Below are 17022 nucleotides of genomic sequence, written 5' to 3' on the forward strand. Positions count from 1 at the left end.
GTGTGTGTGTGTGTATGAATGTGTGTGTGTGTGTGGATGACTTAAACCAAACTGTTTTAAGTAATTGAGTCTGTTCTTTTGAGATAGTATTATGATTACTGTGATATTTTTGTTAACAGTCAAGACGAAGAAGAGCAAGATGGTTTTCCAGAAGTACAGACATCACCTCTACCGTCCCCATTTCTTTCTGCCATAATAGCCGCTTTTCAGCCAGTAGCTTATGATGATGAAGAAGAAGCCTGGCGCTGCCATGTCAATCAGATGCTGTCTGACACTGACGGATCCTGTGCAGTGTTTACTTTTCATGTGTTTTCTAGGTTGTTTCAGGTCAGTGAGCTTTAAGGTTTCTGAATTCATATTATAGTTACCTGATAAAATTATGGGTTTTGGGGGTCTAAAATCAGTATCTCAAATATTAATATTTCCACTGATTTTTTTCCCTAAGATAATGATATTATTTAAATTTACATTTTGACATTGTAGTATTGCTGATACATTATATAATGACTAGTACAGGTATCTCCCCTAAGGTAATTACTAAAATTTCAAAACATCTGTTAAATTTTCTGCAGTATGCTAGGCACCATCAGGGATGCCAAAGAAATATAAAGTTTGGTCCCTGCCTTCAGCGAGCTCACAGTCAATACCATAAAACAGTTTATAATAAAGTGTTAAATTCATTGGCACTTTCGTTACTGTGTGAAGACCTTAAAAATGTGTTAAGGTTGCTTCCAATCCTGAAAATAAGAATAATATGAGCTACCATTTATTGACTACTCACTACCTGCTAGGCATTATGCTAAATGCTTTACATTAAGTAGATAATTCTTACAACAGACCTATGGAATGTAGAGATATTTTTAACGTTCTGTGGCCAGAGAAACTAAGGGACAGAGAAAAACCACCATTTCAGTCCTTATCCTCTGAACTACCTACCGTCTTCCCGCCCTACCTAAGCAGATTTTGCCCATGTTGGAAGACCCAGCTAAGTACATGTGCTCCCTGAAGCTTTCCCAACTCCTCCGACCTCCAGTCTCCCTCTGGGAGGTTCTTTGGTGCTCATTAACTGGAGAATTTATTTATTTGATTCTGTGGTTTTTGCATTACTACTTGGTTTTCTATGTATATTTTTTTCTTTACAGTGATATGGTAAGTTTCTTGATGTCTGGGATTGTGGCTTATGCCTTTTTTTTTTTAAATTAATAACACCTAACAGTGCTACACATAATGTAGGTACACATTATTTGTATAATTATATTACTGATAATATAGCCTAATTCATTGAGTGGGTCACGCACTGTCGGTTATACGTAAATGAATATTCTTGAGTTCTGAGAAGCTACTACACTTGATGCATTTTTATGATGTTAAAGTCAGAAGGCAGCTTTTACCGAAAGTTTCTCTCGGGTAGAACTTAACTTCAGAAGAGCTAATTCCTCAGGCATGTGAGGACTTTGTTGCCAAGGACGTGCAGCATGTGTTCCTTCTGTCTCTCCTAATGAAAAGATCTCAGGAATGAGGAGACGAATGGCATCTATCACTGTTTTCTTTTTTCAGTAATACTATTTTGTAAATCTTTGATCTTTTTTTAGAAACTAAACCATTTCCTAAAGAAGTGCCTAAAAACATGGATTTACAGATCAGTTATTGTCACCATAATTATATATCATTGTCACATTATATACCACTAGAATAATAATTTGCCCTAATTATAAATTACGCTTCTTTACTTAAAGATGAAAAAAGCCCTTCTTATGAAATACTAAACTTTTTCTTATGCTTTTCTCCATAGACAATTCAAAGAAAGTTTGGAGACATAACTAACGAGGCCGTTAGCTTTCTTGGTGAGAGTCTGCAGCGCATTGGTACCAAGTTTAAAAGTTCGTTGGAGGTGATGATGATGTGTTCAGAATGCCCAACAGTCTTTGTGGATGCTGAAACAGTAAGTCTTTTACATGAGGGCTTTTTATAAAGACTAAATCTGAATGGCATCATTAAGGTATAACTGACATACAACATTATGTTTAGTTTCAGATGCATAACATAATGATTCAGTATTTGTATATTTTGCAAAATGATCACCACAATCAGTCTAGTTAACATCCATCACCATACACCGTTAGAGAATTGTTTTTTCTTGTCATGAGAACGTTTAGGATTTCCTCCCTTAGCAATTTTCAAATATGCAACACAGTATTATTAACTGTGGTCACCATGCTGTGCAGTACATCCCCAGAAGTTATTTATTTTACAACTGGAATTTTGTACGTTTTTATCCCCTTCACTCATTTCACCCACCCCCCATCCTTGCCTCTGGCCACTACCAGCCTGTTCTCTGTATCTATGAGCTTGGTTTTGGGGATTTTTTTTTAGATTCCACATTTAAGTGAGATCAGACAGTATTTGTCTTTCTCTGTCTGCCTTATTTCACATAGCATAATGCCCTCAAGGTCCATCCATGTTATCGCAAATGGCAAGATTTCCTTTTTTACAGCTGAGTTATATTCCATTGTATATATACACTACATTTTCTTTATTCATATGTTAACAGACATTTAGATTGTTTCCATTTCTTGGCTGTTGTAAATAATGTTGCAGTGAACATGAGGGTGATATATCTTTTCAAGTTAGTGTTTTTGTTTCTTCTGGATAAATACCCATGAGTGGAATTGCTGGATCATATGGTATTTCTACTTTTAATTTTTTGAGGAACCTCTATACCGTTTTTCCATAGTGACTACACCAATTTACATTCCCACCAACAGTGCATCCTTTTCTCCACGTTTTCTCTTCTTTTCTCCACATCCTCGCCAACACTTATTATTTCTTGTCTTTTTGATAATAGCTATTCTAACAGGTGGGAGGTGATATCTCATTGTGGTTTTAATTTGCATTTTCCTGATAATTAGGGATATTGAGCACCTTTTCATGTACCTGTTGGCCATCTATATGTCTTCTTTGGAAAAATGTCTATTCAGATCCTCTGCCATTTTTCAGTCAGATTGGTTCTTTTGCTATTGAGTTGTATGTGTTCTTTATATATTTTGGATATTAACCCCTTATCTAATATATGATTTGCAAATATTTTCTCTCATTCAGTAGTTTGCCTTTTCATTTTGCTGATGGTTTCCTTTGCTGTGCAGAAGCTTTTTAGTTTGATGTAGTCTCACTTGTTTATTTTTACTTTTGTTGCCTTTGCTTTTGATGTCAAATCTAAACATCACCAATGTAAATGGTCTTTTTAAAATATAATTCAGAATTTTAAAGTGTAATGGTTCATATTTTCCACTTGACTATAAATATCTAGCAAAATGCAATTCCAGTATATTATATGTAGTGACTTGTGACTATTTCTGATTCTCACCCTCCCCCACCTGCCCTCACTCTCCACAGAGTCCTAGATGGAGAGGGTAAAACGTCATGTTCTAGAGATGTGAACTCTTCTCAATTCCTCAATGAAAGTGGATAGAAGAGGACTAGACCTTCCCCTGGGAACAACCCAGAGCTCCTTGGTCTCCCCACTTGGCTTGTTTCTAAGCACACCTGTAGATTATTAAGATAGTTAAAGAATTAAGGTTTAAAAAGCTTCAAGGATGTTACCTTTATGGCATATTCTAGTCTGACCTACCATTTCTTCACTGAGCCAGTTTTTGAAAGCATTTCAAGATGTGCTTGCCCTTGCTGACATCCCTGAAATCCCACTGCACTCCCACTCTGTTTCAGTGAAAGGTCAGCCCTTAGTGAGGGACAGAGTACAGTTAGAGACACCAGCACCAAGTTGGGTTGAAAACCAACCAGCAGAAATTCCATGATCCAAAAGTTGTCAGTCTCATGATTGCGATCAGAAATGATAACCTGGACCACTGTGTTTCTGATTTTACAGCTGATGTCCTGTGGTTTGCTAGAAACACTCAAGTTCAGTGTTTTGGAGTTGCAAGAACACCTGGATACATACAATGCCAAAAGAGAAGCAGCTGAACAGGTCAGTCTCTTTTTACTATGTGAAAAAAGTAGTTTTCTTTTGACACTAGAAGTGTTAAGATGGCAGCTGGATAGCTGAGATAGAGAAGAGAGCCTCTTAACACTGGCCTCTGGGTTTTACTGAGAATGGTAGGGCCTTTGAGCTCTCTGTCCAGTGAATTCCTGTTTTTGGCTTTTAGAAATTGGCCCTGTAAGAGCTAAGAGCACAATGGAAAGCTATAGCTTTATAAAAAGCTTCTGTGTGGAGACTATGTAGCTGCTGTCAACATTGCAAGTGGGGAAATGAAAGCAGCGTTTCTCTGAGAATGCGTTATGATATTGTGTCCAGAAAATCTGCACCTGTGATGAAGTTGGATCTTTTCCCTGTGGTGTGTATGTATGTGGGTAAAGGGTAGTAGATTATAGGTATTACCTGCGAAGAAATGTTTCTTCAACTCCAATCTGGCACTGCAAAACACAGGAGTTCTGTTCCCTGAGGGAACAGCCAGTATGTTTTCAATTGGCAGGAGTAGAAGAACTTGAAGAAAAAAATGCTTCTCCTTTTCACACAAAATGCATTCAGTAGGCTTTCTTTTTCTAGAATAGGAGATGGGTCTTTCATTAATAAGCATTAAATATCTATCACATGTAAAGGCCTCTGAAAAATGAAGCATAAAACCTGGTTCTTATTCCCTAAATATTCTAGGTAGGAATATAAAGCACAAATACTGTGTGTGAATAACTAGTAACCAAAGGAAAGAATCACTTAAATTGTAGCTATAAATAAAAGTACTGGCAATGAAAGACACATCTCAAGATCGTTCGGGTCTAACAGAGAACTGATGCAGACCAAATGCTACGATTTCCAGAGACCGGTCACTTTGGACTGATAGGAAAACTTCACGGAACAGAGACATGACCTTAGGCCTGACAGACGGTAATTTTAGATGGAGGGATTATTTCAGAGAAAGAATACGGTATGAGAAAATACTTACATTAAGGCTTTCTCCCCTTGTAAGGGGATAGTGATCTTATATTTGGATTGAAAGAATAATGACAGATTGGAGAAGAGGAAAGAGTTTTCAACATGAAGAAAGGATCGTCCAACATCTGGCCATCTAACAAATAATATTGCTATGTCCATTCTTCTACATGTCTTTTACATATATATGCTCAGATACCTGTTGAGTATCTATCTAGGAGTGGAATTGCTGGATCACACTCTAGACACATGTACAGCTTTAGTAGATTCTGCCAAGCAGTTTTCTAGAAGACGTTGTATCAATTTACAATCCCATCAGAAGTGTGTACAAGAGTTACCATTGCTTAATCTTTGCCACCGCTTGGTATTGCCAATTTTTAAAATTTTAGCCATTCTGGTGGGTATGTGGTAGTATTTCATGATATTATTTTGCACCTCCCTGATGACTCTTTGAGCACCTTTTCATATAGATATCTTCATTTAGACATTTTGTCTATTTTGCCTTCAGATACCTTGCCCATTTTTGTAAATGAGTCATTTGTGGTTTTCTTATTGATTTGTAGGTGTTCCTTATTCTAAACACAAGCCTTTTATTGGATATATGTATTACAAATTTTTCTTCCCCTCTCTGTGGCTAGCATTTTTACTATCTTAATAGCCTCTTTCTATAAACAGAAGTTTTTAGTTTTAATTAAGTCCAAGTTATCAGTCTTTCCCATTATGGTTAGTGCCTTTCATGTCTTCAGAAACCTTTGCTATCCTAGAAGCTGTGGTAGAGTGTTACATAACAGTCCTGATGAATCATGCCTCTCTGTCCACACCTCTTTGCAACATGACTTTGCTGTCCCTCCCATCAGGAGATTGGAGCCTATTCTCCCACCTCTTAAGTCTGGGGTGGTCTTGTCACTTGTTTGGACCAAAGTCAGAAGTGATGCTGTACAGCTTCTGAGAGTAGAACCTGAGAGGCCTTTTGCAGCTTCTGCATTAGCCACCATGTTGGTCAGGGTGTAAATTGGGATAAACTCTGGAAAACTATTTGACCTCTAGCCTACTGGAGGATAAGAGGCCACGTGGAGGAGAATGGCGGTGTCCCAGCTGACAGCCAGCCTGGCAGGCATATGAGTAAGTTCAGCCCCAGTCAGGCCATCAGATGACTGTAGCCTCATGAGTGACCCTCGGCAAGACCAGAAGAAACTCCCAGCCAACACAGAGATTTATCTTGTTGTTTTAAGCCATTAAGTTTTAGGGTGGTTGGTTATACAGCAATAGATACATTTACAATAGGAAAACATCAAATACCTACAGATAAACCTAGTCAGAGATGTGCTAAACCTCCACACAGAAAACTTCAAATATCACCGAGAGAAATTAAAGGCCACCTAAATACATGGAGGGCTATACCATGTTCATGAAGCAGAAAACACACTAGTGTAAAGATGTCATTTTTCCCCAAAATGATCTGTAGATTTAAGGCAATCTCATTCAAAATCTCAGACAGTATATTAATGGGAATTGACAGACTGAGTCTATGATTTATATGGAAATACAAGTGGTTAATAACAGCGCTCACAATCTTCTTGAACACAGTCAGCAAACTAGAGCCCTCAGGTCACATCTGGCCTGTTTCTGTGAATAGTTTTTTGGAACATAGCCGTCCCATTTGTTTACATGTTGTCTATGGCTATTTTTACACTGCAACACAGAATTAAATACTTGCAACAGAGAATATATGGTTTGCAACAACTAAAATATTTACTATCTGCCCTTTACAGAAAAAATTTTCCAAACCTTGTCCACAAAGAACAACAACAAGGTCTACACAACAGAGCTAGACTTCCAGCCAGTAAGACCTATTAAAAACCTCAAAAGTGTAGTACTCATATAAGAACAGACAAATAGACCAATGAAACATGAGACCCACACATATATAATCACATAATTTACAGCAAAGGCGCTATTGCAGTGCAGTGAGAAAAGAATATTCTTTTCAGTAAATTGTGCTGAATCAACTAAATATTTATATGGGGGTAAAAATGAACTTTGATTCCTTCCTGAGCTACCATCTCACTATTGCTTGTCCCTTCTGTTCTCTGTTACTTTTTTCTTTCTTGTCTTCTTTTCTATCAACCAAGTATTTTTTATTATTCACCTTTTCCCCTGTAATAGTTTTTTAAGTTATACATTCTTTCATTATTCCTTGTGTCTTCTAAGGATCAGGAGTGAAAGCCTGAGGTATTTATCAGGACCCCGCCATCTTGGCAGGAATTGAACAATTTGTCTCCCCAGCACCAAAAGACCAGAAATCTTCACTTACCTCTTTAGCCTCCCAGACGCTGCTACTTGGCTTCTTAGCCTGTCCTCCTGCACATAATCAACAGGAAGAGCAAGTGCCCCAAGGAGAAATGCACACAGTGCCCTTTTCTCCAGGATCTTGGCCCTCAGTACCTCACTACCTTTGATAACCGTTTTTCCGGCCCAGTGAAACTGTAGGCCGCCAGTTTCTGTTCAGCCTCTTATGCCTATGGACATGAATAAGCAAATCCTCCGGAGTAAACACTGGTGTCCATGTAGGGCTTGCTTCAGTACTTTCCTCTTCCTCTCTAAGTCCTGGACAATGGTTTTCAGCTTCTCTACTTGTCCTTGGAGGATTGGCCTTACGCAAGCTCCTCCATCACGCCCAGAAGCCAAACCTCTCCAGTTAAATTTTAACCTTCATTGGAGCTCGGAGTAAAGAAGACATCATGACAGGAAGACTGACTAGGTGTGAACTGGAGGGTATTCTGTACACCAATGATCTACTGTGTCTTACATACACTGGCTGGAAAGGTGTGGATCTGTACTTTTCAGGCCAGTATGCGGCCATGAGACTATAGGGTTGGGGCTTGTCTTTTAACAGAATAAAAATCAGAAATAATTATGTTAAATAGTGCCCCTAATATGCTGTATCACTAGGCATACAGTATAAAAAAAAATATTTAATAAGCAGCCACTAATCGATTGAAATTATTTTTTTTCCAAATGTATTAGTATACTTAGACAAATTGGACTGGATTAGTAATGATGATTAAGTGTATAGGCATTTTAACATTTTGTGTGACTAAAGACTAATGTAGCAGTTCCATGATAGATGTCAACTGTATTTTGCTGATATAAAGAAATCTGCTGGAGAGCTTTTGACAATAGCTGCCAGCAGCTGTATCTCACTAGAAAGGCCTAACATGTTTTTCTTCAGAGATGCTGTCAAGCAAAGAGCCTAAGGGCCTGTACAGTCTCAGAGACTGGGATAAAAGGGACCTAAGGTCAAAGAGATTGTTTTGAAATAACCAAGATGTCTAATTTTAATTCTTTGCATGTAGAATGTTATGCTACAATTGGGAATTTTAAATGCCCAGTGCTGAAGTATTTTCAAAGAATAAATTGATGTAGCTAGTAGTTTTTCTCAAAGTCCTAATTTAAAAAGTCCTAATGGTTTCTTAGATTTAACATAATAAAACTAGTATATATATCACACACAAAGAAATAGGAAGTCATAAGAACTGATAATAATAATATCAAACTATCAAAACCCAGCTGCTTAACTTGAAAGCTCTTAGCTTTCACTTCTGCTTGGACATTCTGTGAATCCAGTGTTTTTTCCTGCTAAACCACAATGCTATTATTTTATTTTTATTTGACTGAAGAAAAGGTACCTTAAATAAATATCTATCTTTAGGAATAGCCCCTGGCTAAGGGAAAACCACATTTGGCTTCTGTATTCAATATTCTTTGGAGGTAACAGGTTTGTCATTCATTACTGTCCAAAAAGGAAGAAAAAGCAAAAAAAATAAGATTTAAAATGGATTTTGGTTTCTGTTTCACTAATTAAAACTGACACCAGTCTTCTGAGAATTACACTTCTGATAAGCAAAGGGACCTGGTGAGTTCTAAGTTGCCTTTATTAAATTGGCCAGAGGGAAGCACATCTGTCATTTCCCATCTCACGTTAGACAGAGGTCAGGTATAGATTGTGGAGGTTTCCAATAAAATCTGCAAAATGAAGAATATTCTTTCCTGAAGTGGGCACCGCTAGTCCCTGGAGCAGAAGATCGTTTGTGTTTGTTGGTAGACTGTCACAAGTGCACATCTAGTTATGCTGATGCATCATGTGCTTTGGTTTGTTGTATATAAATGATTAGGCTCGAGTGGGGATATTTTATGTCTACAACCAATCCTAGAAATTCAAGTTCACTTTTTTGTGTGTGAGGAAGATTGGCCCTGAGCTAACATCTGTGCCAATCTTCCTCTTTTTTGTATGTGGCACACTGCCTCAGCATTGCTTGATGAGCAGTGTGTGGGTCTGTGCCCAGGATCTGAACCCGTGAATCCTGGGCTGCTGAAGCAGAACATATGAACTTAACCACTACGCCACTGGGCCAGCCCCTCAAGTTCACTTTTAAGTTTGTTGTTTTATATGCGCTGGCTGTTGTATTACCAATTTCATTGTGTATTGTGCAATGTCTATTAAAATTTACTGTTACTTATTTCTCTAGTGGTTAGACAATTGTAAGAGGACATTTGGTGCCAAAGAAGACATGTACAGGATAAACACAGATGCACAAGTAAGTTTCTTATTCTTAGTTTTGCTATATTTCTACATCAGGTAAAATAATGCATATGCTCAAATGTTCTTATTTGATATTCCTAGAAATAAAGAATATTTATAACACTTTTCATTTTTTATATCAGAACAATCTTTGTAAAAGTTAGGTTCAATGAAATATTGGCTTAGTGATGAAAAATTCACTTTAATAAAAATGAACGATCAGCTGTGACTGAAGCTTAATAACATCCAGTAGGTAAACTTGATGGATATCTGGACAATCCGGGTCGGCTTTTAGTTGTATCTGCCTCTTTAAAAAAAATGTTGTTCTGCATTAGTATTCTGCAGATAAATTGGTCCAGAAAGCAAACCTGAGGTTGATATTATATACATTCATATTAGTTTTCTAAAGGGGAAATTCTGATTAGGTAAATTATGTTTTTTGCTAGTATAAAACTCAGTGAAAATAATAGTAATATATTTTATTAGAGAAAAGTACACATATATAATACATACATTATATTAAGGGAGGATAAATTAAGACCTACAAATTCGTCCAATAGGAGTGCAACTTCATCCGGGGAGGATGCATTCATTCATCTCTCAACAACCTCTGCGTTTGACATCAGAATTCTAATCTTTTTCAGTGTCAGATTGTTACAGATTTCTGGTCACTGTAAAAGCTGTTGTACTATTATAATAAAAATTTGAAGTTTTTAAAAAACTGAAATGTTGAGAAAATAGGATACTCTCAATAAATGTCAGCTGTTTGCCAGGCACTATACTGAGCATTTCACGCCCATTATCTCTGTCCTTCCAACTCTGTCTAGTAGATGCTATAATCGTCCCCATTTTGCAGACGAGGAAATGAGGCTCTGAGAAGCTAATTTATCTAAAATCAGTTAGTTAGAATTGAGATTTAAACCTAGGCAGGCTGACTCCAAATCGTGCACTATTTTACAAAGAAATTGTCAAATCACCTCTGTAAAGAAAGAAATGAGGAAAGATAAGGAATTAACCCTAGACTAGAATTAGATCCTTTGGCTCTAAATCTGTCTTTGCCACTATTTCACCACATGGCTTAAGCACGTAAGAAACTCCTTTTGTCCTGTATAAATTAGATGTTAGACTAAGTGATTCCTTATATCCCTTCTACCTTGAAGAAAATGAGTTCCATCTCCAAGAGTCTGCGTCTGTTCATATAGTTTAAGGTTCCCTCACTAAGTGAAAACTAGAGACTCTGCACATTTAAGACTTCCATTCATATCTTACCTCTCCTTTCATCTTCAGCTCCTTGAGAGTGGGGGGCCCTTTTTACACAACATTATCTACTATCTGTCCCCGTGTAGCAGTATACTCCTTTGCATAATAAGCAGTCATTAAATATTTGCTAAAAAATAAGTGAAGAGAATATGTATGCAAATTTTCATATACTTTAAAAAGCAATAATTGAAAATGTACAATGTTAGCATATTTAGTGTAATTTCTAGTAATTCCGAGCTATAGACTTAATTAGGTTTGTGTTACTTCCTACCATCGTGGTGATCATAAACTTTATCAGTGATTTCTTTTCCATTACATCCCAAAGTAGAGGCTGTGGATCTATGCATGTAGAATGAGTTCTCCTGAGAAAGTATTTAGAACTCAAATAGTGGTTTCCATATAAAACCATAGAAAGTAAAACCTCAGAAATTTAGATATGCTAATATGTTTGCGGTTGGATTGTGCTCACCTGGTGTTCACTGACTGACCCTCCGTGTAATTTATGGTAAGCTGGAGGGAGCTAAGTTCACGTTTGCTTAGCAAATCCCTTCTAAATTGATAGGAATAAATGTTATATAAACAGTCCTTCAGAGGAAACTATTTAGAAAAGCAGGCTTGCAAAGGGACTTTTAGAAGCAATATTTACATTACGGCCATTGCTGTTTTAATTAGAAGTCATTCTTCTCCATTTATGAGACTAGGTCCAAGTTGCTGTAGATATTTTAATGTGATAGCTTTAAAATAGTTCATAAACTAGATGTTTCCCTATCTATTTTACATACATTATCTCATTTGATTCAAACCTAGTTGGGTTGAATTTCTGAAGTTTCCTAAATTACATTTGAAATGCAACTTAAAACACACATCTACTTTTGATATTTTACCTTCTGACTCAGCACCGATTATGACAACATAGGACCTAATTAGGCAGTAAGGGGTAGGAGGCCTAGAATGAGCCACACCAGAGAGAATCTCATGGGTAAGTATTTATAAGATTATAACCCAATTCTTTTCTGAGAACAGTAATTCACTTATTTTCTAATCAGAATTTTTCTGTTTTACTAATAGAAATTTTATTACACTTGACTTTCTGTTTTTAAAGGCTATAAAAACCTAGATAGAAGATCACTTATAATAGTTAAGTTTCCCAAGAATCACCTTAGTTCGATTTTATTCTTTGTGACTTTTACACTGAAATATAGCCTAAATGTAATTTAGTTATTATTTGGCAAAGAATGTAAAACACCCTGGATTGTTACAGTAAATGTCTAAACAGTTTTATTCTGGAAATAGCATCATGAATTTCTCTTTGGGGTGTAATTAAATGTTCTTCAGTTTCCCTGGGACATCTGTGACCCTAGTTACAATGATTTCTTACACTAATTCTTGGTCTTTTTCTTCCTTTGTATTTTTTGTGACCCGATCACCTTCTTGCTTAGCAAATGGAAATTCTAGCAGTAAGTGACCTGTCTTAATTTATAGACTACTTATCCATGTCAGACAAACTGGTTTTCACTTACCATTGTGATTACTTTAAGGGTGGTGTTTGCCTCAGTTTTGCATAGCCCTAATCCATGAAATGCTGGTCCTATAAAAATAATGAGATTTTATCATTAATATGTACGACTAGCAGTCGCCTTTTTGTACATCTTTAACTAACATCGCCTTTTAAATCTTAATTTTAAAAATCAAAGTGCATATCTTAATTTATCTCACTTCAGTGAGATTATGAAGTGTTTTTTTAGAAAAATGAATTCATTTTTAGGCAAGAGGTTACCAGTTTCACTTTGCTTTATCAGGCACTTGTTGATAAACGCAATAAAATAATCATCTTGATGGGCGAAAGCATGTGCATTTGTAAAGTCTTTTCATTATGAATTTGAAGTTTTCAGTTGTAGTGAATCATTTTCAAAGCGTCCTATATATTGCCTGCTGAAAAATTCTGTTTGTCTAATGTGAAAATGTGCTTCACACTAAAAATGAATTATGTAACCAACAATAAATTACCTTAATCCCAGTCTTCAAAGCATCTTTCATCTGTCTTTCATTAGCTTCAAGTCATATTAACTTGCTTACTATAGCAAAATAAATGCCAAGGCAATTTTAACATTTATTTATTTATAAATTTTTATTGGAAATACAACATCTACTCAAATATCCTGGAAAATAGCACCTAAATTTGATGCATTGTCATTTATCTCTAGGAACTGGAGCTCTGCCGAAGGCTATACAAACTGCATTTTCAACTGCTGCTTCTGTTCCAAGCCTACTGTAAACTCATCAACCAAGTAAATACAATAAAAAATGAAGCAGAGGTAAATATTCAGTTATACGAGGCATCAGTAACTGATTCTAGGAAATTAAAATATATACAATACATATATGCCTTATAGGAGAGCTTATGTCAAAAGTCACTATAGCGAATCGTTTTTTTTTCAGAATTGTTTCTTGAAATGATGTACTACTTCAGGACCTATTGGTAAATAAGATAGGATATAGGTGGATGCCATAAAGGTTCAAGACTTTCAAGGTTGCAGTAGCAGCGACAGATCATCTGTAATCGAAAGTCAAGTAAAGCACATCAATTCAATGGAGACACAAAATCCCATCATGAACCCCCCAACACCTTGTCCACATGTTTCTCTAGTTCTTGTAATGAACACAAAAATAAATGTGTCAAAAAACACTTTAAGTGTTGGAAATCATGTCATGAACAGGTTCAGAGGTAGTGACTTCAATCTTTTTTCCCCCTTGTCAAATGCTGGTACTGAAACTATCACTGGGGAAATGATTTAATTTTTTTTTAATAGTTAAATAAATTAAAATATATATATACACATACTGGTTTTTTATAAAATACCGTTGGTAAATAACCTTTTAAAATATAAAGACTTTACTGTCAAAAACAAATTTCATGATCCCCCCATAACAGTGAATGTATTTTTCCTATGCAAGACGTAGCCTAGACCATATGTTAAAACCAATATAAACATTGGTTACAACCTGTTTTATTACACTTACTAAAATCTGTTGTTTTATCAAGGGTATTTAAAGACCACTACTTGGTGGCTGAAATTATTTATCCCTACTGAATAGAGAACTTGAACTATTAACTGCCCTTAACTACTAAGTTTAACATTTGAAAATAAAATACTACTACCGTCTGATGTGTCGTTACAGCCGATTAAATGCTCTTTTTATTATTGAATATACAAATAGGTCCTTTGAAGGTGTATTTATTTGTTTTAGGTCATCAATATGTCTGAGGAACTTGCCCAGCTGGAAAGTATCCTCAAGGAAGCTGAATCTGCTTCAGAAAACGAAGAAATGGACATTGCCAAAGCCGCACAAACGACGATAGAAACTGCCATTCATTCTTTGATTGAAACTTTGAAAAATAAGGAATTTCTGTTGGCTGTAGCACAAGTGAAAGCTTTCAGGTAAAACATGAAGGGATTTAAAGGTGATGCCTTTAGACGCGGGCTGGGGGTGTACAAGTACTGGGTTTGGGTCATATTTTATGTTTCCAAATCATGGCTTTGTGAAAGGAAGGCCTGACATTATTTTCTACAGTTACCACTGAAGTGACACCAATTTTAGATTTTGTTCACTCTCAGTGATACTTTCAGTAAGATATTTGCTCAAATATTAAAACAAATCCTCAGTGATTCACAAGGAAATTTTGTTGTTGTTGTTATAGGTATTAACTTAAAACGGAGTTAATCATAGGAAATGCTTGATTGAGTCTCAGGACTTAAAAATATTGTGTATTTTCAGGTCTCTCTGGCCCAATGATATCTTTGGCAGTTGTGAAGATGACCCCGTGCAGACGCTGTTACACATATATTTCCATCACCAGACGCTGGGCCAGACAGGAAGCTTTGCAGTTATAGGCTCCGACCTGGACATGTCAGAAGCCAACTACAAACTGATGGAACTTAATCTAGAAATAAGAGAGTCTTTACGCATGGTGCAGTCATACCAACTTCTAGCACAGGCCAAACCAATTGGAAGTTTGGTGAGCACTGGATTCTGAGAAACTTCAGCCTTTCAGGAAAGAAACTAAACTGAAGATGATTTAAGAATATTAACAAGCACCTTTTATGAACCCTTGCAATTCACTGATAACTTTTTCTGGCAGCATCCACAACCACAGTGTAACTAATGTCAGACTTTCTCAAGATAAAGAAAGAATGTCAAAATCAAAGATCTGAAGGAAAAAAATCTAATTGTTTAACAGCTGCCAATACCTCCCACAATAACTGTATGAAGAAAGAATTTTTTGATTATTCAACCGACGTGAAAAGGGCTAAAAGTGATGCATACAAATACATTACTTTCTGGAGAAAGAAAGGAATTTTAAGAACATTTGCAATAATGGCCTCTAATACTGAGACGTGGAAAAGCAGGTGACATGAGGCTGAAATCGAGGCTGGTTCGTTTTAGCTGAAGACCTGCGGAGCTGCTTGGCTTTCTAGCGGCCATAAGCATACTCTACAATTAATGCTTAATCATCTACATGAAGAACATCCAGTCGGATAGATATACATAGACTTCTTTGCAAAAACCACTGATTTTTCAACATGTGGGATAAGGGTGTGGGTGTTTTGTTTTTGGGGCTGTATAAGGAATTATGTGTGTGTGAGCTGGGATGTGTGAATATGTGATAGTCATATTTTCAAGGTATGGATGTTTGGTGATAACGTCTCAGAGCATGCCTAAAAGAGCACTGCAAGATTATTTTTGAAGAAATTTTATTTTATTAGATCTAACTCTTCATAGTGTGTAAATGTTAGAACATTTTAATAATATTTTAAAACTGGGCTTTCCCAGTATTTCGAAAAGAAATAATATATCTGTTAACGTTATTGGAATGCTGCTCAGTTCTCTGATCAGTGCTTATGTTACAATGTTGATAACTAACCAAAGTAGATGCCTGCAGAGACTTTAAAATGTAAAATAAAGATGTATGCTGCCCGTCAGCTATTCTCATTAGAAAAGTTAACTTATTTTACTCCATAATTATTATAGAAACTGTATAGATTAAAACCAGTATTTTCTTGTACATTTGTGCAATGCACTGTTATACAAGAATAGGTGTACAAAGCTAAAGAAAAAAATTGTGGTCATGGATGGTAGAATATATGACTTGCGGGCTCTGAAGTCTGCAGAATTCAAGAAGAGAGATGCAAATGCATTTTTATATGTTTATTCAGGACTCACATGTTTCACCCTAAAGGAACCTGGGGCTATGGGGGAAAATGAAAGGAAGCCTGAAGACCGACTACCAAAACATGCAATATACTCATTCACTGTCTAGGTCTGCAGCATAACATGAACTGGATTCTCTGTCCTTTTTTAAATAGCATTTTGTAAAAGAAATGAATGTAGTCCCACAATTCCTCTGATTTGAAAGGAACACCTTGTATTTTTTATATGCATCTCTTATCCACTGTGACTTTTCTTTTAAACTGGGCTCTGTGATTCCAGAGTTTAGAATGTAGAAATGAAATGCTTAGCTTTGCCTTTTCTTGGGGGTGTGGACCCTGCCAGAAATGTAATTATGCTCAAGTGCATTAATTGAAGGCACTGTGCACGCCGTTGGACTGCTGACTATAGTTATGTTACCTGTAAAATTCCGTAACTGGTCACGGCACATTCATAATCACTGTATTTTTTGACCCTGATAAAAACAATTATTTTGATGGTGTTCTGGTACTGTAAATGGTGTCCTTTAAATTATTTAATAACTTTTGGGTGTGGGGCAGGAAGAGAGGGATGGTGTCCAGAGACACACCACACTTTACATCCTATCTTACCATCCCCTATTTTTCTCACCCTCCTTATATCCTTTTTGTTAAAATAAAAAGCATTGTAGCTGTTGGCTTGTGTTGTATTTTAAGAAAGGATGAATGATTATAATGTGCATCATTTAGAAACTTTTGAAATGTCACCTTCATTATTCTTAAATATAACTTTCCGTAAAGGGGGAGAATAAAATTGTTCCCCTTCAAGGGGGAAAACAAAAATCAAAAGGTGGTGATCGCCTTTCAAACAGCTGAAATTGCCTTTTCATATTATTTATATGCAGCTAAGTCTATTAATAATGAAATAAAAATGAATACACCTGCAGAAAACAAGATGCAAATATAAAGTCATTAAGATTGTCCTTTTGCAATTGGATTTTCTTCAGACCTATACTTCCTTGCTCCTTATCCTTTGAATCCAAAGTTTGCAT

The 17022-nt window shown here is 36.3% G+C and overlaps 1 protein-coding gene across 1 annotated transcript in view; it reads left to right on the forward strand.

Moving 5' to 3' along the window:
- LOC124232912 (protein furry homolog-like) overlaps window positions 1-16667 on the forward strand; it is a 243199-nt gene extending 226532 nt beyond the window's left edge. Inside the window, exons 55-62 of the mRNA XM_046649823.1 lie at window positions 88-327; window positions 1793-1942; window positions 3884-3982; window positions 9472-9540; window positions 12224-12241; window positions 12989-13099; window positions 14034-14224; window positions 14562-16667. Of these exons, the coding sequence (XP_046505779.1) occupies window positions 88-327; window positions 1793-1942; window positions 3884-3982; window positions 9472-9540; window positions 12224-12241; window positions 12989-13099; window positions 14034-14224; window positions 14562-14820 (1137 nt within the window). The 3' untranslated portion in view covers window positions 14821-16667. The remainder of the gene's footprint in view (window positions 1-87; window positions 328-1792; window positions 1943-3883; window positions 3983-9471; window positions 9541-12223; window positions 12242-12988; window positions 13100-14033; window positions 14225-14561) is intronic.
- Window positions 16668-17022: the final 355 nt, after the last annotated feature.

Source organism: Equus quagga, unplaced genomic scaffold, assembly GCF_021613505.1.
Source record: "Equus quagga isolate Etosha38 unplaced genomic scaffold, UCLA_HA_Equagga_1.0 146_RagTag, whole genome shotgun sequence".
Lineage (NCBI taxonomy): Eukaryota > Metazoa > Chordata > Mammalia > Perissodactyla > Equidae > Equus > Equus quagga.